Raw genomic sequence first — 27,021 nt, forward strand, 5'->3', positions numbered from 1 at the left:
TAGACCAGACAAGCCACTTGCCAAATGCTGGGCTATAAATTACAGCCATTTCTTTTTATTACTCTGTTGTACACTAAAAAAAAAACAAACCCAAAACACCTAAACCCACAAATCTAATTACACCAAATGTGCTCTTCATCCAAAGGTGAGCTGCTGAGCTTAGCCTCAGCTCCAAGCAGACCGTCCGGCTGAGCTGCAACCTAAACTTTGGGAAGAACAGAAGCAGAAATAGTAACACAACTGTACCTCTGTTTTACCCCTGTAGGGAAATATCTAAATAAGTAATAAAATTAATGAAATACTATTTATAACCACGGCGTCATAAATGCATTATTTATAAATAAAAGCAAAGCAGGTTAGCCACGGTAAACTGACACAGCTCTGCTGGCTGTAACGGTGACTTACACCAACAGTGAATCTGGCCCAGGCTTTTCCAGCATGGCTGTCGCTCCTGCTCTGGAGATAAGTTCACGGAAAAGACATCCCTGTACAGTATTGCACAGGTTCTCATCGACTTCCAGCCTGGAACATCCTCTCACCTCTGAGGCCCCAGGCTTGTTCAGCAATACCTGGGCGTGAGCATCATTACAACCAAAGCATAATCAGTCTGCTAAACCACTAGCTAATATTTAGCAAAACCCTCTGAATTCCACACCCTCTCAGGAGGATCTCTTTTGTTATTCTATCCTTCCAGGCAGAAGTTGTTCCTCGCACCTACCTTAAAATCTCCTGTGTCTCACCTGGGAGACCATTACTTACCTGTCATCAATAACCCCCCTGGAATAAAAGCTGAGCATCTGTTCTCTATGTTATAGCATTATTACCAGTTTTTCTCTACGCCTTGCTCCCTTCAGGGACCTTACCTGTTCCCAGCAGAGCTGCAGATTGCCTTCAGAGCTAAGAAGGACACTGCTGCCATTTATATCCACTGAAATAGCCTGACACTGTATGGATATCATTAGGTGCAAAAGGTAACACTGGCCTGGACCTGTGACTTGGACATACATCTGTGAACTGAGGGGAAACATCCCTGTTCACATCAGGAGTTCCTCCAAACCCCGGAGCAGGGTGGCTCTAGCAGATCCACGTCAAATTCGAATGAAGCTGCCCAGGACCTGCTGATTATTCCTACAGAAGTGCTGCTGATGTGAAAACACCTTTTGTCACTGTTACTAATCCAGGCTGCCGAGAAGGCAGCTTGTGACATCAGCTGGTTGGTAGTCTCCAGGATCTTTAGAGATAATCTCTATTGCTTGGCCTGGTTAAAGAGGAAACACACTGTGACGGCAGTGATCTAGAGCTGATTTTTTTAGATGTTGGGTAGAGTCTGTGTAAATATTTCAGGCCTTCTAGGCAGTGCTGAACCTCTCTATTCAGAAATTGCACCTGATAAAATGTTTTCACCTGAGCAGCTGACACTGCGGGACACACATGAGCTCTGAAAAGCAGAGGGGCAGCCGCAAGAGCTGTGCATCCTTTAGGATGGCGAGTACTTTGCCTCTATCACTGCCTGGGGACAGAGGTAAGGGAATTTGACTTTTCTAATGTAGGACAATGAAGCTGTGCATGTTTGTGTGCATTTTTGCACTTCCCTGTTAAATGTCCCTACAGTTTAAAAAGTTTAGCCCAAGAAGTTACATAAAAAATCAATTGTTACTGAATTTATTCTTACCACTTGAATCCCATTACAGGAGGCTTTTTAGAGGTGGTCAGTTCAATGCATTTGCTTGCTCTGGTTCATAGCATCAGGCAGAATTTGTGTTTCGTCTACTGGCTATTGACCTGGCATGGCCACAGGGTTAGTTTGCAAGACAGAGAAGAAAAAAGGGGAGGCATTAATTGCTCATTACAAAGAGTGAAAAACTGTAACTGATCATGGCACAGTGCTGCTGCTAATGCGTTTGAAACCTCCCCCTACCTCACCAAACCATATGGGGGTTTAAAATGTAAATACAATTTGTAATTGAGAGCAGCATTTTATTACTTTCTTTTAAGAGGCACAGGACGCCTGTAACCCTCAATATGAAATTTCCGTTGGCTAGAAATAAATTCAGCTCCATGTTTTGTTTTTATTCCCGCTGCGACACCCGCATGAGAAAGGTAACGGCTGGTCTGCAAGCTTTCACTCTCTCACTCAGCACTGAGGGCAGAAGTGGCTGGGAGCTGTGGTTTTCAGAGTCACACTGCTGGCTTCCTCACGTTGCACACTGGAGGCAAAAGCAAACACGCTGCAGAATAAATCCTCAGAGATGCTGAGAGCTGCTGAGCTACCACAGCCTCGGCTGGAATCGTGGAGAACTGCAGGCACTAAGCCCTTGCCTGAATTTTGCTCTCATCTTCAGCGGTATGCTGCCTAACAGCAGCCTGTTCTGCCAATTGCAGGTACTTATTTATCAGCCTTGCAGTAGCACCTAGAAAGCACCATCGTGGGCTCAGATTTCATCCTATTAGGTGCTGTACAACTGCACAACAAATAGTTCCTGCCGCAGCGAGCTGGAAGGATGCGTGAGACAGGTGACAAGAAAACTGTACCAAAAAAGCAGTGTGGGACATTTTTGCTTCTCCTGTGACATGGGAGATGTCACAAGGATTTATGATTTAGAATTAACTCCTTTAGGAAATCAAATATTCAGGCTGTATTGGGCTTAAAGAGTAACTCCTGAATAATGCCATAACATAAAGGATTCGCCTTTAAGGATTTTGGCTGATCCGGGTATCCAAAGTTCCTATATGGAGACGGAGGCCTTAGAGTCCCACTGCCAAATAAGTTACTCTTGGATACTTCTGTCAGCATGGAAATAATTCCTCTCACCCTTCCTGGCCTCCTCTTCATATTTAACTTCATTTTGTCTCATTAGGCAATTTTCTGTCAGCTGTATGTCTGGGAAGCAGCATGAGAAGAGTTGCTCATAAAGAGCACAGGAACTCAGCCCTTCACTCTGAGTAGGGAAAGGAAAACAGAAAGTTATTCACGCTTTGGCTGGAAGGACTGGTGATCTCCACGTGCACAAGTCAGGAAGGTCTAGAACGCTGATGAACAATGAAGAGGGAGAGATTTAAAGAACGGTGAAAAGACCTCAAGTTTTTAAGGTAAACAACTACACCAGCTCATGTGCTGGTCACTCACCAGCAAAACCATGTGGTTCAGGGCAAAGTGGACAGTTCCAGGAGAACTGAAAGGAAGGATTAAGAAACTACCCAGCAGTGGGTATCCCCGGGCTGCTGAGTTCACAAATCTGTTAGAATTATTAGAATTTATTTCTCAAGAAGATAAATCCTGTCCCATATTTCTGTTATAGGTAGAGAAAACAATAATCAAAATAAAACTGGAAATAAGTAAGGCTTTGAATGAACTAGGCAGGAATATTTGCCTTCAGTGCAAATTCTGGGAGTTTGTTAGGTGTCCAATGCCTCAAAGGGTTTAACTCATCAAATAGTATTCACTGAAGAATCAGGAAAGTAACAACTATAAGACTTAAAATGAAGGCATCTATTCCAGTGCATGCCACTTTTGAGAACAGAAACTCATTCTGCTACTTCAAGACTTCTCGGCTGAATTAATGTGTAGGACATAATAATAGCCATGCTGAGAGTGAAATATTCCCTCTCTCATTAGAAACCACTTCTGTTCTTGTTGAGCTGTATCCTCCTACCTTCATTTGCCCTGGGTTCTATCCAACATTATTTACAATAATTGTATCCACCTTCACTGTTGGATTTCTCAAAGGAATTGTGGCTAAGAGGGATAAAAGACGTCTACACACTCAGTGGCTTTTTCCTCAAACAAATCAGGAAGTCAAGCATGGTTTACACTGAGAAAGAACTACTTGAAGTGCTCCGAGGTGCTTTTTTTTTAGCCTCTTAACGTTGCAGGACACCTAGACATCCTATCTTATACACGAGAAACTTAAATTGTACATTCTGTCAAGTAGATAAGTGAGTTAATTAAAAAATTCTTCATAGCCATGAGCTCCTACTGAAGTCTGAGAAGACATTCCTTGACCTAAAGGCGGGAATAGGGTAACATGAATAATCTACCCATAATGTCCTTGTCTTCAAGGGGTCCTTATCTTCCAAGGTCTGTCAGCTTACTGGTAAGAATCAGGCAAGCTGTCCAGAAGTGAGCCTTATGTGTAAAGTGTTGACTGAATTTACTGAAGTTACTTCTCTCTGCACCTCTGTTAACCTTGAATATTAGAGTGTGTATTTCCTTATATGAAAAAATAATAAAGACAGAAGGGAAATAACAGGATGACATACAGCTGACGCCTCCTTGCATATTAACTGTTTTCATGTCCCACTGACAAATACCCATCTCAATGATGACGTCCCTTTACTAACCCATGCTTCTCTATGTGAGTTTCTGCACAGTGCAAAACCACCGTGGTTAAATGAGTGAACAGAACATCATCATATATAAACAAACAATAGATTAAAATAGGGTCTAGAATGGCTGTGCACTTGCACACCTCACTGAAGTGCGCACTTGGTAGGCAAAAGATAGTGTCTGCCTTAATGAGCTTATGAAAACGGGATTCCTCTTGCCTGGCATAATAGAGAAAAAAACTTAGGCCAGGAGTTCACAACAGTGTCTTTCCTGAGGAACTTTATTTTTTTCTGTGCTCTCCGTGACTGAGCCATACATGTGATCTGTAAGTTCTGAATGGTATCCTTATGTCTGAAAGCCAATGCAGAGAATTTCCTGGGTTATAATGCATTTTTGTATCTAATAGAGCATTAATTCAATGTCTGTCATTGGTGAGGGAGCATTACTCAGTATTCATAAGAGAATTAAAAGTAAAACAAAAATGTCTTTTCCTTGCTTCTGCATTTTGAGAAGCTTGTTTAGTTTTTGACTTGCTGTAGAAGGTCATGGTCCTGCCCCTGCAGTTGCTGCTATTACCTATATGCCATTTGTTCCTGGAAGTTAGGCTGAGGGCTGGCTGGGAGCCATTGGTATTAGTGATAAGGGTCCTCCAGTTTAGATTCCAGACATTTTTTCCTTCCCAGTGCACTTTTTCCTCACTGCACCACTCTGTACTTTTTCAGCGAGATGGTGCATCATGTCCGCAATTATGCTGAGCAGTATCACAGCAGTGTCAGACCTAAGTTCATGCTGGGGATAGATTGTATGCTTGGTGTCAGCCCTCTGTAGGAACCTGGCTTGAGCTGACAGTGCAGTTGCCTGGGTTTCAGCATGGATGAAATGAGCCTACAGCAGTCTCTCCTGTACTTATTTACCTTCATAGAGAGCAGCTTTCATGTCTGCAAAGGGTACAACAGAGCCTGCAGAGCACTGTCTCCACATGCATACGCTGACCTGCAACTACCAAGCAAAGGAGGTACCATGAGCAGTTTGCTGCTCTTTCTTTCAAGCAAGATTTTTTTCTGCTAGAAACCTGAGGCTTGAGTTCTGCTGAAAGGTAAAATGTAGGTTGAATTTGTTTCTTAGACGAGTTCACCCCTCTGAGCATTCAGAGCATTTCAGTTTTGTCTGTTCTCATGGCTCGATATCAGACCTCATGCTGCAGGGAGTCTTTCTTTATGGCCAAGATGCTGGGTTCACGGCCCACATTTCTTTCATGTGTTTTTAAACCTCAAAAATGCTCATTAGAGGTATTTCCTTCACAGACTAGCACCTCAAGGAGTGTTTCAGCCCACCTGAGATGCAATTCCTACAATTAAGCATTATTCTTCAAAACTTCTGTCGCCTAAAACATGACTTCTGTGGTGTTGACTCATGATTTCGGGGTACTTGAGTGGAATAGGTTGGAATATGATGATATGTCTGAATGTGTCATTTGCATTTCCTCCTGTTTGAGTGCCTGTACTGTGTATTTTCAAGCCACCATGGGGTTTTGTGTTGTATTTCTGAGTACGTTGGCTCACATGCATACATAACTAATGCCTGTTTTGAAGTGCCGGGAATGTAAAACGGGTTAGCGAGCTAACCGAGCCGAGCAGCAGGTCGAGACATGTCGCAACAGTATTAGTCAGCCGCCAGAATGAGCATAGCTTGAGGGGTCCTGAGTTAAAAGAACACGATTAGTCTCAGCTCAGGGTAAAGATTACTGGCAAAGTCAGGAGTGGAGACCTTCAGCCATGACTTAGGGTCACAGTTCTTCAAGGCTTTATCTGCTGTCACCAAAATATTTAGGACCTAAGTCCCAAGTGACCCAGTCTGTGTTTTCAAGTTGCTTAGCCATCATTTCATTGCTTGTTTTAATAAAATTGGTACGTGAGGTTCTCAGCTTGTCTCACAAGTGTTCACCGCCTGGCCAGGCTGGGTCTGACCCTGATTCCCTGTGCTGCCAGGACGTGCTGTCACCCACTGCAATTGGAACGCTACAAAGAAAAATATGTTGGCCTGGATTCCGTCCTCAGCCGTAAGATAGTAAATCCCAGATAACCACACTCATTCTAGAGAGATAAAAATGGATTTTTGCTATTGTTTGGGGGTCAGAATATGGCAGCTTTCTGCTGCGCTGCGCTCCTATTGCTTTTCTTAATTTTAAGCCTGGGTGATGTGTGGGTTGTTTCTTTAGTGCAAACAGGAGGGGTTGCTCCTATGCCATACGATGATTCTTCTCTAATGCTGCTTTAGAAAAGTGCCAAAGGATTGAATTAGGGACTCGTGATATTTACAAGGAGTTGTTAAATGCCTTTGTGGGCCATAGCTTTTATAGCTACTTTGCTGGTGGAATATGGCCCTATTACCACGTCCTACACTCAGTGTCTGCAAGGCAATGCCAAGCTGTTCTAGTCATAATTTCCAGTGAAAGTGACTAGTTCAGCTTGTTTGTCACTGACTTAAATTCCTGAATCGTCTCTCATTTGGCAGTGTTTTTTCTAGTGCTCTTATGGGTGGCATAGCGTAAAATCCATGCTGTACTTGGAGGTGGTGTTTCTGCCTATCTTCCGTTCAGATGTGTGTGTTTGTGTTGTAACCCGCAATGGAACATAAGTGGCTCCAAACCTCAGTATGATGTGATCCAACATACTCTGGGATTCATCTGCAATTAAACTACAAATACCTGGCATGAATTTAGCCACTGGGTCAATATTCAGCTATTATTTTCTGTAAACAAAAATCTCTTATGACCTTGGCTTTTGCTATGCTGGATTTTTGACAAAGGAGGCAGAACGTTATATTTTAGCACATCCTGATATAGTTGGGTTTTAGGTGAAGAGACTGTATTGTTTCTCCTGAAATTTTAGGAAGCTTCATGTCATACATATTACAAAACTTTTCAGAAATTACACATTTGTATGTACAAGCAGAAGTTATAAATACATCAAATTAATTTAGAAAAGTCGATTTTAGGCTAACAGAAAAAGGCACGGTAGATGCCAGCAAAAGCTAAATAAAAGATTCAAACAAAATTTCTGACAGGGAGAGCCATTTGTCAAGTGCTGGGCTGGCTCCTCCATCCTTTCAAGATTTTAAATGAATATAGCCTTTCTCTCTCTGAATGCACATGACCAAAATGTTAGTGGGTGTCAAAACCTCACCTGCCTTCCCAGAGCTCTTCAGCTTTTCTCCAGCCTACCTCACTTCGTGCTTTGTTAAACCCAGCTTCTCAGAAGTATTTTCCTGCCAGACAGAGCAGGCATTGTCAGTGGAAACTAATTACTTTCTCATCAAATACTATCGTGCAGCAAAAATGGTGTGATCTTTCCCACTGTTTCCAGTCCCTCCCAGATAATTCCAGTACAGGTGACACTTCTTGTGTGACCAGTGGTCTAAAGGGGTGTGGAGGATAGTCACCATCCCTGAGGATGTTTAAGGAAGGGTCAGACCTGCTCCTTAAGGACATGGTTTAGTGGGTGACATGGGTGGTAGGAGGATGGTTGGACCAGATGATCTTGGAGGGCTTTTCCAACCTTAATGATTCTACAATTCTATGATTCTAAGTGCAGAACAGTGAGGACAAGTCCATTAACCAGACTGGGTTGGAGACGACAGGGCTGAGTTCTGTCACTGAAGATGCCATGGCTTGAGTTGGCTTGGCCAATTACTACCAGCATAAGATAATAATAACAGTAACATCAAAAAGTATGTTTTAGCTCAACCAAAAAGCATGTGCTTGATACAGCAACTGGCATATAAAATGCTGTGGGCTGAAGTAGATATTCTGCTGTTAGGCAGAAGAGGCTAGCGATGGTTCTTTGATTGTTTAATGTATAAAACTCTAGTGGAAGTTAAGGCAGATTTCACTACAGTCCATCAGATTGGTTATTTTGGTTACTGTTGGTCTTGGTCTCTTCTCTTTTGGTTCTCTTGGATGGAGAACAGGGCAGTGCTGTCGCACAGGGATTCAGTGCAGGACCAGAACGTTCCAGCTTCATTATTATTATTACCTGAGCTTTACACAAATATGGCTTATGTCTGCTTTTATCCACTGGGGAACTGGGCAGGATAAAGCAGCCAGGGAATGAAAAATTAGGACTTAATGCAAAAGGAGGCTAGGATTCTGCTGCCTTGTGTTCTAGCCTTGCCTGTGGCAGACTCCTTGTTGGGCCCAAAGTAAGAGTCCTTTTTGTGCTTCTGCTCTCTGTGTACGAAGCAAGGAATAACAGTGTTTTCCAACCTTGCGGGTATGTTGGGAAGACAGATTCAGCCTTGGTTTTGAAATACACATATACTGTGGTAATTAGAACAATACAAAAGCAAATAAAAACAGGAAGAAGAAAAGTACCTAACCCACAAAAGGATTTGGTTGATGTGCAGCAAATGAGATATGGGACCACAGACTATATAATGAAGTTAAAAGAAATATTGAACAGCTGCTTTGCTACACACTTTTACAAAATGAAATGACATCCTGAAGGAAAAATAGTACAGGCTCATTTACTACCCAAGAGGGCAGAGCTAAGGTTACAGGGACTATAACAGTGTTGTCATTTCCTTACTCCCAGGAGCTGCACTTTCCTACTTGATAGCTTTCCTAATGTAATTGCATTCATGTGATGATTTTTAGAGCCTGATCCTTACAAGTGTAAATCAGGAGGCACCCCAGCAAAGGCAACGAAGTGATCCCACTGCAAAAACAATGGGAGCCACAGCAGAATCAGGCATGCTCAGTCCATAACCTCCTTCCCCAAATTCTGCAACAAATGCTCCATGCTGGAATAGCAAGTGTCAGATGAAAACACCAAACAATGACAACAGTGCATTTTTCAGTAGCCACATCATATTATGTCATTGATGTCATGTTGAGTTATATTAGTCTGCTTTTCATTATGTTGTGTTATGCCTTTTGACATAATGCAACACACTGTAAGTAACATAAAGTGACCTCCAAGTATAAAAGAGAACACAGTTTTTGTCAGATTAGATAGTGATTATGAATTCTTAGGAAGGGAGGGGGGAGTCAGAGAAGGAGAGAAGAAGGGTTGGATTCAGTGTCCTGAACAAATGCACAGAACTTAATTAACAGATACAGCAGCCCTGGCTGTTTCCAGATAGGTCTGTGTGTCTCTGCTCAACAGAGAGAGACGGTTCTCAGTGGGACTTCCACTGTTTGGTTTACTTAAAATTCTGCAGAGGTATCTGTAATAGCTCTTCCTGTTCTGTACCTGAACTATAGGAGCTGCATATACCTTGGACATAAGACTAGCTTTCCTGAGACTCACCGTGTTGCCAGGCTCCAAAATACAGAAATCAGACAAAGCTCAGCCAATGGACTTTCTGGGCAGCATTATGTAACCTGTCCTCTGTATCAAGAATTTAATCGGCTGCTACGAGAACTTCTGTAGGGACAAAAGAAAAGGGAATCATCCTGGCTTTAAAAGGAAGGGGAGCTCCTCATTAATTTAAGGTAGTAAAGGAAAAGAACCAAGCTACCTCAGCTTGGTAGTTCTTGCTGGTGGATTAGCTGGAAGAAGCTGGTGTGCTTGCACCAGTGCCTACTTGAGTGGCATTTGGTCTGTACTCCTGATCCAGGGTTGGCACACTTACCACAACTGGTGAGGCAATGCTCAGCTTGCTGGTTTGCTGTTAATTCCTATTTACATTTGGATAAATCACTGAGCATATCTGTTCTCCACCTGCAGAATAAATGAACATCTGTGACTTAGAGGATGTTAGGAATACATAGCAGAGAGCAAACAGATGACATGGGCAGAGAGCAGTAGTAGCTGGCAGTCCCTCAAGGCACATTTTGCCAGAGCACAGTGTCAGGATGGGGCTCAAATGAGTCCTATCTTTACGCAAGTCTTGGCCTCACCTTTAGCCTCAGCACCAAATGAGGTATCAGACGTAGAGATGGTCAGTGCATAGGAAGTGGAGTCCTTTGGCATGAAGGCTGAGATACATGTCTTCTAAATGGCTGGGAATCGTCTCTATCTACTGGCAGCATATGCGAGGTTTCAGTTCCCAAATATGACTAGCTGGGTTCCCAAATATGATTAGCTGTCACGTGTCTTCTTTGGAAGGCATGCCATTCAAAGACAGGAAATAAAACTATCTGTGTGCAGCATGAGAAGTGAAATGCTGTGGAGTGGAGATGATCTCAAAAGTCAGTCTACAATAGCTGGAATACTTACAAAGGTACTTACACATTTCCTCTATAACATCCAGAATTAGTGGCTTTTTTCTCACCTCACTGATGTGGGAGAAGAGGCTGTATTCCACTTGGCTTCCCATCTCACTGCAAGAGTTGTCACTACGTCCTGCCCTCTGCATCTTTTTAAGAAGTGAATGATATAAGGAGCAGAAACATTTTCATGAGCAATTTTAAAGATATAAGTGACAGAGGCACCTGAATATATTTGATGTGGTCTTCCTGAGCAGTAATAAATGAATGTGGAATCTGATTTTAAAAGTTTTTTTAAGGTTAAAAATTAATATTGCTGACAGGGGCAGAGTGTAGAGGTTTGTTTTTTTTTTGTGAAGAAGGCTCACAGAGCAGTTAGAACAGCACATGATTTCAGAATCCAATGTGAGTCACGTGCATTTTCGCTATCATTTCTCCCTCTATAAATGTAGTATAAATTAATATCTACTTAATTTCCAGGCCTGTAGCAGTTCTTTAGGATGTGTATGGGATGCTGTCCTTGTTCATTAGGCTATTAAATATTAGAGGATTAGCAATTATTTCTTCTGAGCAGTGTGCAATAAACCAGCTCTGCTCTCCATCCTGCAAAGAGATCTGTGCAATCAGACCCCTGTGACACTGACATCCACAGTGCTCTGCATGAGCGCAGGGATCTACCTTTAAGTATCATTCTGCAACATCAGAGACTTCAGAATTAAACATGAAACATTCTGGCAAGTATCATTAAGATCACAAAGAAAGCTGTTACCCTTGGTAGGACATTGAACCTTGCTTACGGCCAGAGAGACACAGAGACTCAACACTGTAAAATCTCACTGAGATTTGCAGCCAGGCTGGATCTCAGGAGACTTCCTATTATTATTTTCTTTACTAATAAATCATTATGTTGTCTCCTTCACAGCACACGGAGTTCAAATAAACCTGTCCCTGTGACAATCTGATTTTCTAAAGGAGTGTCCTGTTCTGTTGAGTCATGTGAGAGGAAAATACAAAGAAGTAGAAAGACAGATCAAAAAGGGGTAGCAGAAAGGGCCCTGGAGGCAGACTTAAGTTTGGTATTTAATATTTCAGGTAAAATATTCACTTAGCATCAATTATCTTGTTGGATTCTTTTTTTTTTTTTTTCTTCTTTTTTTTTTTTTCAGATGAAATTGCCTTCTGAATCAGCCAGCTCTCTAATTACCAGATTGAATGATTGAAATTTTTAGGGCAATTAAATTCAAGCCTTTCTTTTTCAGTCCTTGTGTTATTCCCCCCTTCTCTCCCTCCCCTTTCCAGTCTGGAGCCTTTCTATAATTTGGAGGCAGTTGCAGAAGCAAGCAGACCTTTAAAGCCAAGATGTATGTCTCCCTTAATTCCTCTGTGGATTTGTTTTATAGACTAAGCAGAGAGGGTTCTGGTCTCTCAGCACACGTGCATTACAAATACACAGTATTGTGTGGGTTTTATCCTAACATGTCATGTCATTTAAAAACAGCTTGGAAGAATTCGTTTAATGTAGAAATTCTGTGAAAAGACAAAGATCAATGTAGAAAATACATGCACTATTGGAAAATGCCTGCAGATCAAGCTAGAAACTAAGGAGAAAATTGATGACAATAATGATGATTGATGATACACTAGATAAGAGAAAGCAAAACTCCCAAGGAAACAGTACAAAGCATCTGTTAACAGAGCTGTTAGGACAAACTCATGAAATGGATGGATGAAAAGACAAGTGTTCTTCCAAAAAAGGGCACAAAATTCGCAGGATGGAGTCCTGGGACCAGTGAACTCAATGACAAAGCTGCTGCTCGTTTGCCTGTCTTGTTAGGATTACAGCACAGATCCTGCAAAAGATGAAACCATATTATAAAATGTAAGTACATGAGCTATTAGATTGATTTCAGCGGGTCTATTTCTTCCTTAAAGTTAAGCACAGGCCTGGATCAACGCCTAAACAAGTGAACATGGTTGGTCTTTTCCTGCCCACACAAAACCCATCAAATTCTCTAAGATTTTCCCCAAAATTTCCTTTCAGTTTTTCAGATTACCAAACTCAATCTAATATACAAACACAACTGCTGGGCAGTTGCAGGCAAGTGGACCGCGGGGTTTATTTTTATGCTGCATTACACGAGGCAATGGTATACTGCCACTGAAGTCAGAACAACGAACACGAGGCTAACTTCCAACTTGCATCCAAGACAATTTTGCTAAAGCCGGAGGAATTGTGTTGTGCTTATTTATTACTTAGTTATCCCTGTAGGTGTTCGAGGTACTTCACAACAGCTAAAACAGTCCTTGCCCTGAAGAGCATGCAGTCAAATCTAAGATTAGAGATGACAGCACTGCAAGGGGCTGGACCTGGGGAAAGAACAAGGTCTTTGTTCAGCTAGATACTTAAACGGATGTCTGTCTCAAAGTTCAGTTAATTGGTTAACAACTTTCCTGAATCAAGGTCAGTGTGACTGATGCAGACATGTATTTCAGACGCCAGTGCATGTTCCTGAAATACCTGGTGTCGCTACTGTTTTTAATGGGCCAGTTGTCCTGTTTAGGTACTCTCACAGACACATATTAAACCTTTAGGAAATACGATTTCACTTCTGTGGGATTATGCCAGTTTGTACCGGTTAGTGTTCTGGCTCATTGTTATGTAGAAATCATATATAAATCAAGCAGGATTAATGAATCAGATGGAATGTGTATGCATTAATGGCCATGAGCATTCCCTGGGAGACACAGCTCTTGTGTTTCCTCTGCTGCTGTCTGTTTTCTCCTGCTCACAACTCCATATGCATTGCTACATAACTTCTTTTCATGCTTTGAAGTCCACGACTGTCCATCAGTTTGCAGCAGTAGCTTAAGATCTAGACCCTGAACTTTTGGACTGCATGATAGATTGAGGGAAAAAAGGCTTGATCTGCCTCTCTTTATTGGCACCTGCAGAGCCGTGTTTTCCGGCATACCTCCCAGTTCCAGCTGCACCTATACAGAAAGAACCTCAGTCATTTTTCTTGAGCTCTCAGTGCGTGCACTGTGCTCTGGAGCACCTGGGTATCGTAGTGCCTGGGATTTACTGCTAGTTTCTTCTGCATTTTCTCAAGGTGTGCATTTTTCTTTCTACTTTTTCAGAATGCCGTGTCCACTTAAGATCTTTTCAGTGCATGCCCTGTGCTCTTACTTAGAAGTACACGGGAAAGTCCCTTCAGCTGTAGCTTATTGTAAGCGCTGTACAAGTGTATCCCAACTGCCTACTCTACTTATCTGCTGCATTATTTCTGTGAAAGCTAAAGCCGTGCATGGAACAGATGCTTGGAATGGTATTGGGATCCAATTACTGCACTTTTCCAATCTTACATCTATTGTCTAAACTTGGAGCAGGCATATTTTTGTTCCTTGGTAACACTATATAAAGAGACAATTGGCATTGTGTTTGCTGGCTGACTAGTTGGCAGAGAAGGAACGGAAGGAGCAGCAGCAACATGGTAGGTTTTATTCTTTCCGTGTCTGTCATTTTAGCGGTTTGTATTTCTTTCTGACTGTAGCAATTCTACCAGAGCAGTAATGATCACACTGGGCTCCGTGAAATCTCACACTTAGTATCGCATCCACAATGAAGGTACATCCAATAGAGTGATCTGTGAACTTCCAAAGACTTTTCTGCACATGTTTAACAAATGAGTAAGGTAGGGAACATAGATGCACTTGGTAAAGGGAGGAGTTTGTGCATCTCTTTCCAAGACTAATTCACTAGGGCAAGCAGTGATTGGCATGGCTGGTGTTAATTAGTGCTAAGGTCTGCTACGGTGTGATAGGGAGTAAGGGAGAGGGATATCTCTATAATTTTAATTGTATTGCTCTTGAGACAGAGGAGAAATAGGAAGTACTGCAGAGATTTCTTTGTTTTATCTTTACTTTGCTCACTGTTGGCTTTTAGCTCGGACTCTAGCAGTCACCTCTGAACCAAAGGTGCATTTGATGTGATTCCGAGGAGCAAAAGATTCCTGCCTAAGGGACAGCAGGTAGACTGGGCTCAATCTTTGTCTTTTGCAAATTCAGACGAATGACTACAATATTAAAAAAAAAAAAAAAGTGATTTTCTCTTATTTTTCTTCCTTTGCAGGTCCTTTTTAGGTTGTCTTAGAGTAGTGCTGCCCAGTGGCTCCCTCAGGCCATAGAGTATTTGATTCTGGAGAACACTGGAGAGGGAGCTGTATATGAAAAGCTTTCTCAAAGCTTAGTTCAAACCTGATCCTATTTAAACAGGTGACAAATGTGATCCAAGTGCTGTTCTGAGCAGGATAAAACCACGTTCAAAGTCATTATTTCTGAAATACACGCACAAAACTAGGATCCAAGTTCAATTTGTGCAATCCCGGTGTAAATGGTTTCACGCTGACTATGCCAGTCACTAATCATGTTTTTTACCACTGTTTTAGAAGTGGACAGTGTCTTCTTCTTCAGTTGTGGATTTACAGGTTTCCTTTTAATCAACTTTGGTAAAGTCCATGCCAGCTGCTTTGTGGTGGGGGTAGGCAAGTGCTGGGTCTTTTTTTCCCTCCTTTTTCTTTCTTTTTCTCTTTTACTATTTACCAGTTCTCTTCCCTCCTGTTCAGTGAAACAACACACCACGCTGCTTGATGTTTTAGGATATTTCAGGACATTCTGTGGTGAAATTGCTCAAGTTGGGAGATGTCAAAATGCAGTGAAAGACTATGCTGTTTCCTCACTCCCAGTTCAACTGATGATTCTCTGTGATGGTTCCTTTCATTGTGCCTTTTGTTTAGGGAAAATATCTTCTGAGGTACCTTACTATACAAGGACACATGAAACAGATTTAACATGGAAAGAAAAAAATATCCTTAATGAAAGAAAGCTGAAGAATATCTTTACATAAGGAAGTGATCATTTTTTATTAATCAGAGGGAAATGTATATGTAATTATGCTAGATGAACTCTGTGGGGAGGTTTTTTTCTCTCTTTATGATGTCTTAAGGGATTTATAAATATTACAGAGGTTTTATAGCATCATAATATTTCAGATGTGCAGTAAAGCTACTTTCAAAGGATTAGTGCAGACAAAGCAGCATAGTAAAAAATAATTACAAGTCAGCCAGTGCTACTAGGCTCTGACATACAGGGCTGATGAGAATGAGAGAGGCAGGGTTCAGGGAGATAATTTCTAACAAGAGCAGACCACACAAGTGTTATGGAATGGAGTTCTGAGAACTGTCTATTGCTCTCCGCTAATTCCAGGGAATTTCAGTGAAGTCGAGCCTGTAATGTCTCCACATGCACTGCGCTGATGGAGGGAAAGGAGGGAAGAAGAGAGGTGGAAGGAGGGAGAGGGAAGGGTTTTTCATATTCCTGAAACATTCTGGTGTTTATTCAGTTCAAGTGACACCTTGCAGCAAATTCAGTATGCCGAAGGGAACTTAGTACCCAAAAATAGATTGCGTTCTGATCAAATGTGTTTTGCAGCTTGCTCTGCTGTCTGGAACGTACCACCTGTACTGAAACAAGCACTGACCTCAGCGAAGCAATGCTGATTTCACTAACTGGAAACGTGGCCTGTTGTTTAGCTGCTGAAGTGTGTGCGTATGCATCTGCACATGCACGCTCCCGTGCGTGCACGTCTGTGTGTGCCAGGGGACCGTGGTGGGGAGGGACTGCTATCTGTTTACGCGCAGGAGGGGGATACGTGTATGCCAAAGAAAAATTCGTAGGGTGGGGAAAGCGGTCGGTGAACTCTGGGTTGCAGAGGTTGAGGAGTCTGTAGCTGAAGAGGTTATCTGCTGCTCACAGAGAAGGTTTGGGACACGCCACGTCCTCCCTGTGTATATATGCAAGGGGAAAAAGGAGACTGATTGGAAAGGGATTTTATGTGGGGCAAAGGAGAATGCTTCAGTGTGCAGGAGCGTGAAGCCGGGAGGATGCAGTGCAACAGATTTTTGTATCTAGCAGGGATCAAAGGTGTGTGTGTCTGTGTGGGTGTGTGGGAGGCCGGGACTACGTACACAATGGAGTGAGGATGAGAAGGGGGGGCTCTGTCTGCCAGTGCAGAGTAGGCAATAAAAAGATCTTGTGTTTCTCAGTTCTGATAACGTGGGTTTTTATTTGAATGATCTGAGGCTGTTGCCTGTTTGAAATGCAAATTGTGCCCTTAGAGCAGTTTATGTTGCTTACTCCTCTAGACCGTTCCCTGAAAGGCATGCACTTGGGCTGCCCATATGCTGCTCACCTGCCATGAAAAGGACCTAAACCATACAAAAAAAAAAAAAAAAAAAAGTGGCTTTGCCATGGCTGGGGATTTGGTGCAGATGCAATGTAAATTATTGCAGCAGAGCAAACTGGTGTGACAATAATGACAACAATCCTGTCCAGCGCTGCAAAGATCCCTCAGATGGGTTTAAAATGTAACTTTTGATTCGGAATCTTATTCAATGATAACCAAAATTCAAAGACAGGAAATGTCAGTACTGAGATTCCAGAGCAGATGAAAAGTAAGGCGAGATCATGATGGATGAAAAAGTAATAGTAACTCGGAGTTAACATCATACTGTGGATCACAGTGGGGGACGCAATCTGAGCGAGATGATGGATGAGTCTGTCTTTTCTGTAGTCACGGATGTAGTTGCCAAGGAAGGAAGTATAAAATGAGAAACAATGCAATTTAAAGCTGTTAATATTTTAAGTCTAGTTTGCCCTGGGCTGAATGAGCCCATAAAGGTACAAGACAACAGAATCAGGCTCTTAATAGAGAGCCGCTGGTCTTCTCTGAAGAACTCCCTCCCAAGAGACCTGCTTATCCACCAGTGGAAAGGGTTGGTGTCTTCTTTGGTAAAAAAAAGGGGGAAAAAAAAAAAAAAAGAAGACAATAACACAGTAAGTTGCTGAGTGGGGAACTGTTTCTGCCCAGCTCCCTGGCACTGCCAGACAGGAGAAATGTAAAGAACCTCAGTGAAGGAAACTCCACTCAGAGCCAGTGCCTGGTTAAACAGAGTTTTCTTGGGACCAAATTTTGGTACAGCTCCATTTGTCATTTAAGTATTCTAAAAAAAACCCTAATCATTTAAAAAAAAAAAAAAAAGACCCTTTAAAATCCAGGCTAATTGAGAGAGTGCTAACATTAGTAAGACAAATGAGTGATATGCGACAAGCCTGTGGTTTCTCTTCTGAAGTGAAGTGTTGTTTTCTTCACAATGGAATGATTAATACACTCAGGCAGGAATATTAATAGGCTTGTTCAGTTGTTGCAACATTCTTCCCACTGCTGTGCTATTGAGGCCTTGGAATCTGAGCCCAGGGGACCCTCAGCTCTTCAGTTTCTCATCTGGCACATTTTGTATGTCAGTCTCAAAGCACATGTTGCAAAGATAGAGCAGCTATCATCACAAAGTGCCGCTCAGTACACTTTGCATTTTACAAATGGGGAAATCAAGGCAGACAGCAATCATGCATCAGTCACCCACTTGCTCCTCTGTAGGTCACCTACTAAATCCTTGACAGTTTAGAAATCTTGTTTGCTCAGTTCTGTGTTGTCCTTTTTGCCATATAATTCTTTAAGAGGGATACTCTAGGCTCGGAATCCTGGTTCTATTCATTAAAAATTTCTGGAGTGTCTGGAGTTGTCAGGCAGCAGCACAGACCTATTTCCATTCTCCTAGAGCTGTCTGTAGTTTGATCCACCAGAGCAGCAGTGGCAATGTACTCTTCTCTGTGCCTGCACCACCTCCTTCTCTCTCAACCTTCCTCTTCATGCCACCTTCACCAGTCATTCAAAACCAAGTTGCAGTTTCTTTCTTTGATTACGAACTCCCAAGGTTTTAGAGCAGATAAATTACATTCCCGACACTGCATATACAAAAAGATAGAAGACTGATAATCCAAGATACCAAAATACTTAGCTTGAAACCAGTGATGGAAAGCCATTCCCTTTTGACAGCTGTTTGTTGGCTCCTGTGAAATGTATTGGTGGTCTCAGCCCCATTCCACAAGTGAGTAGATCATAAATAGGATCCACGCCCAGAGCTTCAACAGAAAAACTAAAGATAGATCAAGCCACATGGGCACTGGTCTCCTTTATCATCCCTGGAGATGACTAACCAGAGAGAAGCAACGAACAAATATCGTGCTGGGATGAATTTCGCTGGGTATGGTGATTGTCCTCTGGATAAATAATCTTCAGTCTCTTTTGCCTTGAATAGGACTTAACTAATTTAGAAAAGTTTTGGGGTGTTTTTTTGTTTTTGGCAGTCTGTTTCTAATAGATAATGAGCCACAGCTTTTGGGTTTGTCTGATCCTTTCTTACAGCTACAATACTTGCTTAAAGCCTTACAGCAGAGAGAACCCATTAAGCTGAGGAATAATGGAGGTATTACCAGCATTTGGCATTTCAAGTTAACAAAACCCGGAGCTGCAGTCCTTCATCGCAGCGCTAGTTTAAAAAGATGCAGGTTGCTTGCTGTCACAGGGAGTTTGTCGTGCTGGATGTGGATGCTGTATTTGGTCACAGCAGAGCAGAGCATGAGAATGGTGCATGTTTTGTCTTCATAAAGACCAGCTACATGACCACAGGAGAAGCGGTTTTACTACCCCATCTGTAAAGGCTGGGGCCAGACTTGTGCCATGTGGTCAGTTCCCCCAGACAGCTTGCAATACATTTCACTGGGTAACATCTGCTTCCTTTTTACCTCCGGGAACAAATACATTGTAAATACTTAGGATTGTCCTTAATATTTCCAGTCAATCTGGAAGTGCTGAAAACCTCCAGTAGGCACCTCACGTTATGTGGATGATTACTGCTCAGAATAACACTTATTTCATGTGTGGGAGGAGGAGGGAATCTGTTTATTCCAAAATCAATATTTCTACATTCATTAAATATTCCACTTATCCACTTTTTTTTTTTCCACGTCTGTGGTGGCATTCTATCGTTATTTTTATCCTCACTACAAAGACTTTTTTTTGTTTGTTTTTTAATTTCCATTCCTATTTCCAGATTTTACTGCTTTGCATTAGCTGATTAGAGATTGACAGGTCTGGAGTGTGGACTTGTGGGTGAATGTCTACCACAGCCCTAATTTTCAACCTGGGATCTAAAGCAGGATGGCTGAGTGCGGAAATCTGCCTGGCAAATTAAATTGATCAGACAATGTATACTTCAAACAGAGTCAGGTGGGAATACTTCCTTGAGCTGCTGTGCTCCTCAGGATATTTGAAATCAGTATTGAATTTGAACTTTCACAGGCTTTTTTATTTTGATGAAAGGAGACAGTAGAAGTTCCCTTCTGTTTCATGCAGAATAGCCCAAACTAAGTAAGACTAATTTTCCATGACAAGAGAACCAGGTGGGACTATGATGATGAAGTTTAAAAGTAGGAATGATAAAGAAAAGAATAATCCATCTGGAAGGGAATTCAAAAGGCAGTGTAGTTCATTATCTTGCCCCAAGTAAGGATAATGCTGTGGTTAAAACATTTCTGTAATCCATAGGAATCACAGGTTTTATTCTTCGCTGCAAAACAAAAACTGTATTGTCTTAGGCAAGCTGGTTGGGCCCTTTTTCAAAGATACATAATGATGTCTAGTTCTGACTGATTTTTAGTGAGCATTAGATTCTTTGATCACGTTGTAGGGCTCCCCAGTCTCTCCGTGTCTGTGTTTTCTGACTATAGAACAGCGATAAAAGCAAGCCCTGCCTTTTATTGATGATAACTATCTTAAACAGTATAATTGTATGGGCTAGTAAGCCAATGTAGTGCAGTATCGTAGGTTGGTGCAACTATATAGACTCTTCTCCAAGTGCAGAAGGCGTTCCTACATAGGAAGAATTTGTCCAGACAGAGCAGACTTCTAAACTTTTCTGTCAGTTGGAATCGATATCATTTCCCTTTATAGTCCCTGAGGTGAGTCTTCATGCAGGGCCTAATTTTGAGTGTGGCTGCTCGTCCCCACGTGGGAATTGGGAAGAAGGAGTTCATATGGTGACTTACCTGAACTGTTTATATTTCTTGAGAACAGCAGGTTGGGAATTTACCTTATATCTCCATGGGAGGCTATAAGCTTACATCAATCCTCCCATAGTGTGGAGCTCTGCAAAACCAGTACAGAAGAGGGAGTAGTGTCCTATGTCAAATGGGCTGGCGCAGGTGGCACTACCCAAGGAACAAGCACTGGCCCAGCTGTGTTATTCAGAGTCACGCTTTGGGTCCCTCACCTCTTTCACGGCAGCACAGTGACAAGCTGTCCTAGCTTATACAAGCTGTCAGGTTCCAGGCAAGAGCACGGAAATGGCAAAAACCCTCAGTGAGAGATTCAGCTGTAACTAAAGCAGCATATTTTATCCCATTTTTGTATGTATATATATATGTTGTGAATTGAATTTAAAAAGGAAAAAAAAAAAAACACAAAACACAATCATCTTGTATTACTTGCCTGTATATATTTCACCTTCTGTTAAAAATGGAATTTGTTTTCATGGGTGCTTAACAGACAAGGTAATGTATATTTGATCTTATTTGTATCACAGGCTCCAAAAAAGGCAAAGAAGAAGATAGAAGGTGGTTCCAATGTATTCTCTATGTTTGAACAAACCCAGATCCAGGAGTTCAAAGAGGTTGGTCACTGTTCTGCTGTTCTCTATAGTCTCCTGTCATTGCTAATGAATAACATAGGTTCTGTTTGTAATCCTTATTCAGTTCTCCATCTGCTTTAATAGAACACACAGTTGTTTTCTGAATCATCTCTGTGGTTTTGGCTAGTATATCATTTTCCTTGTGTGTTTGTTCTTTCCTTCATTCTTTCTTTCAGTCTTTCTTTCCTTCATTCTGTCCTTCCCTCCCTCCCTCTCTTTTTTCAAGTTCTAGGTTTATTTGAGAAACTCCTGGGCACTAAAAAAAAGAAAAAAGAAAAAGAGGAAGAAAAGAAAATTATTATCTAATCCACTTTAGCCCTAATTCAGGAAAACACTTGAGCACATTTTTAAAGTCAAGTTTAAGTGCTATTTTAAATAAGAATTGTCTTGCGTGCTTAAGTATAATCCTGAATGAAGATGTTGTACTGAACCAGGGCATTAATTAGTGGACTGTTCCACAATAGCAATAGAAATATTCTTCTGTGCCCATCTAATACTGCCCACAAACTAGAAACAAAAATACCAAGAAGCCCTCAGCCAACTTTCTCCATAAATGCTCATAAACCAAAACAACATGTTGAGGTTAACTAATTAAGCATCTTCTGGCTCCCCCAAAATTTGATATTACGATGCATTATGGATTCTTTGATCAGTTACCTGTGATGAGGCCAATCTAATGGGCATAAAAGCTGATGCATAATTGAAGAGAGATAATTTGCTTGATGAGTTTAGGCTCTGTTCTTGAGTGGGCATTTTAGAACGTCTGTGAGGCCATCACATTTTCCACTGATTTGTCCTTTTAATTACACTCTTTTTCCTCATTTTTTGCTAATTCACATCTCCAAAGCAATTTCCAATGTGATACACACTGTTTCATTTTGTGCATGTGAATTTCAAATTTACTTTTCATGAGGATTCCCACCAGTAAAGCTCAGTGGTGAACGAGACTAAAAACCCATACAAGGTATTGTAGATATGGCCCAGGTAAATTAATTGAAACCACTAACCTTTTCCCAAGTTAATGGGAACATGTTTGTTAACACTCTTCTCCCACCTCTTATCAGCATCCTGTGAACATCCAGTTTTATTCTCTTCAAGGACTACTGTTCGAAGACCTACCATTAAAAAGAATTGGTCAGAATGCTGTTTTTGAACTACTCTAAATAAGCTAATACTTAGAGCATTTCTGGGAGAATGGAGGCAGAATGATGCCAAAGTCACAAGGCAGTGGAGTGGTCCAATGAAATCCAAGACCATGTTGTGTCTAAAGACTGCCTACTTGGAACAAATTTTGGCTAAAAAGTTGTTTTTTATCAGAACAGTTTTACTTAGAGATTTCAATCAGCTCACTAGAAAATGTATCAGCATTGCCATTATTACGTTATTTTAAGTTCCCTCATTAAGATACAGAGCTAAAACTCTTCCTCTCTTCTGTGAGCTTGTTGGGCTCTGCTTTGCTCTTCATATTTCATTCTGTTTTGCTTCCAAATTGTGGGGATGCTTAATCATTGTTTAAAGCAAGCCTCCCCCCAAAAAGGAAGGAAAGCAACTATAAAGAGTTGGGCTTAATTTTTTATTAGGTGATGGCTTGGCAGGTAAATGAAGGGTTATGAACATGCATGCTGCAAGTAATCACATGGGCAAACTGGAATGTGAGCAGTGGGGCTTTGTAAGAAACTGGAGGTAAAACTGAATGAAGATATGTTGATATAATGTGATCATGGAAAGAAGTGCAGCCTATAGAGCAGTGGATTTTAAAGCTCTGAAAGTTGCTATAGCTGCAGTGGACTAGCTGTATTCTAAGGAGAATGTTGTTTTTCATAATAATCCTGAAATAAAAACAATTCCTCATCATTGTAAAGATACAGTCTCCTATTGATGTACATGTCCAACAGATAACCAGTTTCAGAGACATGCCTGGTTCTACTAATACTTCCCATAGGATATACAGGGGAATTTTAGGTCATTAAAATCTTTCAAAATCAATGAAACATTAAAAGTGTGATAGCAGCAAATAGACAGGCATGAAAATAGGTAAATAGACAGGCAGATAGGCAGTTAGCTGGCTGGATAACAAATGTTTGTTTGTTTTTTCTATAAGAAGTTAAATTTTGCCTGACAAGAAGTACTTAAGGTCAACACATCAAGGTCAATCTGAAGGATACCATTTATTGGAAAGGGAAACAAACTTTGAATAAATAATACTAGGAAACATACATTTCTCTGTGCTTCTGAAAATTGAGCTATCTCTGTATGAAGGATCATTCTGAGGCCCAGAAGAAATTGAATTTTGCTCAATAGCAGAGAGATACCTACAGTAATTAAATGTTTTACAAAATATGATAGCTGCACAAAGGAATGAGATATGAGAAAGGACTAAAACCTCCCTAATTCAAGCTTTTATGGGTTAAGGCCTGAATGGCTGGAGCTGCCAGCACTGGCTTCAGCCCAGATACATGCTGCACTGAGCATTAATTTAGTAAGAAGAAGTTTGGGTGGGTTTAATTAAGCCCCTTGCCAAAATACAGTAATGTGTTGAAAGTGAGGAAAGTGCAATGATGTGGCATGTTATGGAAGAATCAAAGGAAGTTAAATATTCTTTACAGCATGAATATAACACCCCTCTGTATTGGTATGTGTGATTGTAGCACTCTCCAGTGCAACATGACAATGGCAATACATTGCCCCTTTTCTTCTAACAGGCTTTTACCATCATGGATCAGAACAGGGACGGCTTTATTGACAAAGCAGACTTGAGAGACACATTTGCTGCCCTAGGTAAGCTGGTAGTGATAATGAAATACCTAAAAGAAATGCAGTTTACATTTCAAGCACATAACAAAAATTTGTGTTAGAATTACAGTGAGGGAAGTAATGAGATACATAGAAGGCAAAAGGAAACCTGTTCAGTTTGATCCTCCTCCTTTATGGTAGTTGCTGTCTTGACTACGTAGGTCCAGCTGGGAAGTCTCCTGAGAAGCCTCGTTCAGATGCTGAATGAAGGTCTCTCTGGGACTCACTGGCGGGTGCTACAGAGCTATGCAGCTGGCAGCTGTCCAAAGGCACTGATCCCTCCCCTGCAAGTATTTCATAAAAAGCCCACCCAAGTAGGGGTCCATGCCAGGCATTTCTGATTAGCCTCTGAATCCACGCTTCACAAGCTGCACCTTTATTATCTAGGAGCCATGCAATATCTACCAATTAACGTTTTTGTCATGGACTAGCTGCCCCTCTGCCCACACAAAAGTAGGAAGACTTCATGTGAGGTTCTGTGCTGTTGTGCATTGATGTGGGGTGGAATGCGCATGTCATGAGATTAGGTATTGTCCATTTCATGTGCCTTATAATCGTGATAACATCAAGCAGATTGAAAAAAATCGTCCCAAGAAAAAGAAAAATCAAAATGCTCAGGAGCCCAAACCTGAAGCTCTATCCACGTTGCAACATTTGAGGCTTGAACAGTGATGTAGGCATTTGGGCTTTTGCCATCTGGATCTTATTAAAAAGAGTTTGATAAGAATCTCTAGTGCTCCCTGGGGTGGAATCAGACTGCAGCAGAGTCAGTGCAAAGAGCAGAAGCTCCTGAACTCTTTATTGTGACAAAGGAGTTTGCCAACTTTGGCCTGTAGCTACTGTTACCCTGAAATATTTATTTCTTAAGGCCAAGTTCTGCTATCCTTCATGTTCAGTGAAGCCCTTCAATGCCTATAAAGTACAGTCACAGCAAATTACCACTCAATTTGAGTAGAGATGCCAGGTTCTAAATTCTCATCAGTAGTCCAGCACAAGCATGGGGAGGGGATAGGACTGCTCAGCTCATCCATCTGCCCTCTACGCACAAAGGCATCTCAATATACAGGAGGGCAAAGTCTGAGACCTTGGATCCACTTCAGTCACTTGGAACTCTGCTATATTAATAACAATGGGGTCGGTATTTCACCTGAGGTAATAAAAACAAAAACAAAAACAAACAGCAAAACAATTTATTTGGAAGTGGCCCCTTCTTTGGTCTGCTGCTGGCCAGGTCTATATCATTTATCCCTCTTACTCCTTCAGTCACCCTTTGATCTTAGAGCCAACTCTGTATTCCAACTCAGAATACATTGGAATACTCTGGAGTTGTGTTCTACCATGTTATTAGCAAAGTTGCACAGAGCCCTGAGCTCCCCAGTGGGAGGAGATGAATGGGAATAATTTTTTGAAACACAATTTGTGATTTATTATGAAAAATGATCTCTGCTGCAGGTCGTCTGAATGTCAAGAATGAAGAGCTAGAAGACATGGTAAAGGAGGCGCCAGGTCCTATTAACTTCACTGTCTTTCTTACTATGTTTGGGGAAAAGCTGAAAGGTAAGTACCTTTGGGGGATTGGAGAGGTATCTGTCAAAGATCCTAAGCACAGAAATATCTCAGCACCTTGCAAATTATAGTAATGTATCCACAGAACAATGCTTAAAGGCAAGGAGTGATCTCCATTTTTGCAGACAGAGATGAAGTATGAAATGGCTGAGAGACAGTCCAGAGGACAATTCAAAGGTGTGATTTCAGCTTGCATAAGCCAACATGAAAGTGGCAAATTGAGGTCTAGAAGGTAATGAAATCATGGCAGGCTGGAGCTCAGTGCAGAAGAGTTATTCACCATCTGCGGGTCCTAGGCTGAAGTCTGTCGCTCATGCTGTGCTGGTATTATTCCCAGTGTTAACTGGTTTAAAACTATCTTCAGTATTCTGTGAAAACCTTTCTGAACTCCTGTGACTCATGCGAACATGACCTCTGCACTATCCTTACAGTTAAAGGCCATGAAGAAGCAGCATGGTCTTCCCTCATTTTCTGTTATAGTAGTAACCCAGTAGCCCAGGGTTGGTTTCATTTGAGGTCAATGGTAATTAAGCTATTGGCTTAAGTTGAATGAAGATTTTGCCGAATAACTCCTAATGAATGGATAAATTGGACTAATTTAATCTCAGTGGATTTAGAATGATAACAGAGAGGAATTTGGCCCATTGCCACAGAATATATATAAATGACTGTAGGGAGTTCAGAAATTGTAGGTACTAAATTCTGTGTGGAAGCTAGTAATTTAGTTATATCGTTTATATGGCTGGAAACTGCAAAACAGGGAGTGTGAAGCCAAAAGAACCCTCTAGTCATCTTCCTGTATGAATTAGAGATAGGTGAAAGCCTTGACCTTCAGAGCAAGGTAGTTGGCCTTAGCCAAGCACATTCCAGAAGACTGTTAAAACAACTAATATTATGTGATTCTCTTTTCCCTCTTTACTCTTCCTTGGGGTAAAAATTATGAAGATAACACAAATAAAAATGAATGGAAAAAAGGAAAAATCTGATCACCTCGTCTTAAAAAAAGCATTTATTGTATTGCTGCTGGCCTCTGGCTTTATACTCCTAAGCACAATTTCAAAGAAGGGCTTTTTACCCTTGGAATAGAAAATAGGTCTGAAAGGAAGAACTGATGTAACTAGTCCTCAAAGAAACTCACTATTGATAAGGAATACAGCATGTCTGGGAGGTGACGGGGAAGGTTCTAGACTGACATTGAGGTGCAGATTTTATTACCCAGACATTGATCTGTCTTGATCATAGTGGTACCTGCACCTTTACATTCTGAATATCATCTGGCAAAGTAGGTAATGCCCTTCTCCATGCTCTTCTGTTTCTGATGGGGTGTTCCTGTGGGTTTCTAAAGGGGTGCCCTGCTGCATATTGCTGTCTATTTGTGTTGCTTATGGTTGCACAGAGCATGGAAATGAGCTGTTCCTCCATCCCCATCTTTCCTCTTATCTCTTATGATTGCTGAAGCTGGCAAGGAGTCCAGCCCTGCC

The 27,021-nt window shown here is 41.5% G+C and overlaps 1 protein-coding gene across 7 annotated transcripts in view; it reads left to right on the plus strand.

The window, feature by feature from the left end:
* MYL10 (myosin light chain 10) overlaps nt 1–27,021 on the plus strand; it is a 52,296-nt gene that overhangs the window by 16,970 nt on the left and 8,305 nt on the right. For 3 of the 7 annotated variants that reach the window (XM_080563177.1, XM_080563175.1, XM_080563181.1), the window contains 3 exons: nt 21,077–21,163; nt 23,884–23,959; nt 25,427–25,531. In XM_080563177.1, coding sequence (XP_080419303.1) covers nt 21,128–21,163; nt 23,884–23,959; nt 25,427–25,531 — 217 coding nt within the window. In that variant the 5' untranslated portion in view covers nt 21,077–21,127. Of the gene's footprint in view, nt 1–2,858; nt 3,091–13,962; nt 14,030–18,533; nt 18,698–20,655; nt 20,901–21,076; nt 21,164–23,883; nt 23,960–25,426; nt 25,532–27,021 lie in introns of those variants that run through there. The other 4 variants (XM_080563178.1, XM_080563176.1, XM_080563180.1 and 1 more) reach the window with 4 other exon arrangements.

The sequence above is a fragment of the Anser brachyrhynchus genome (genome assembly GCF_964034855.1).
Source record: "Anser brachyrhynchus genome assembly, chromosome: 20".
In the NCBI taxonomy this organism is placed as follows: domain Eukaryota; kingdom Metazoa; phylum Chordata; class Aves; order Anseriformes; family Anatidae; genus Anser; species Anser brachyrhynchus.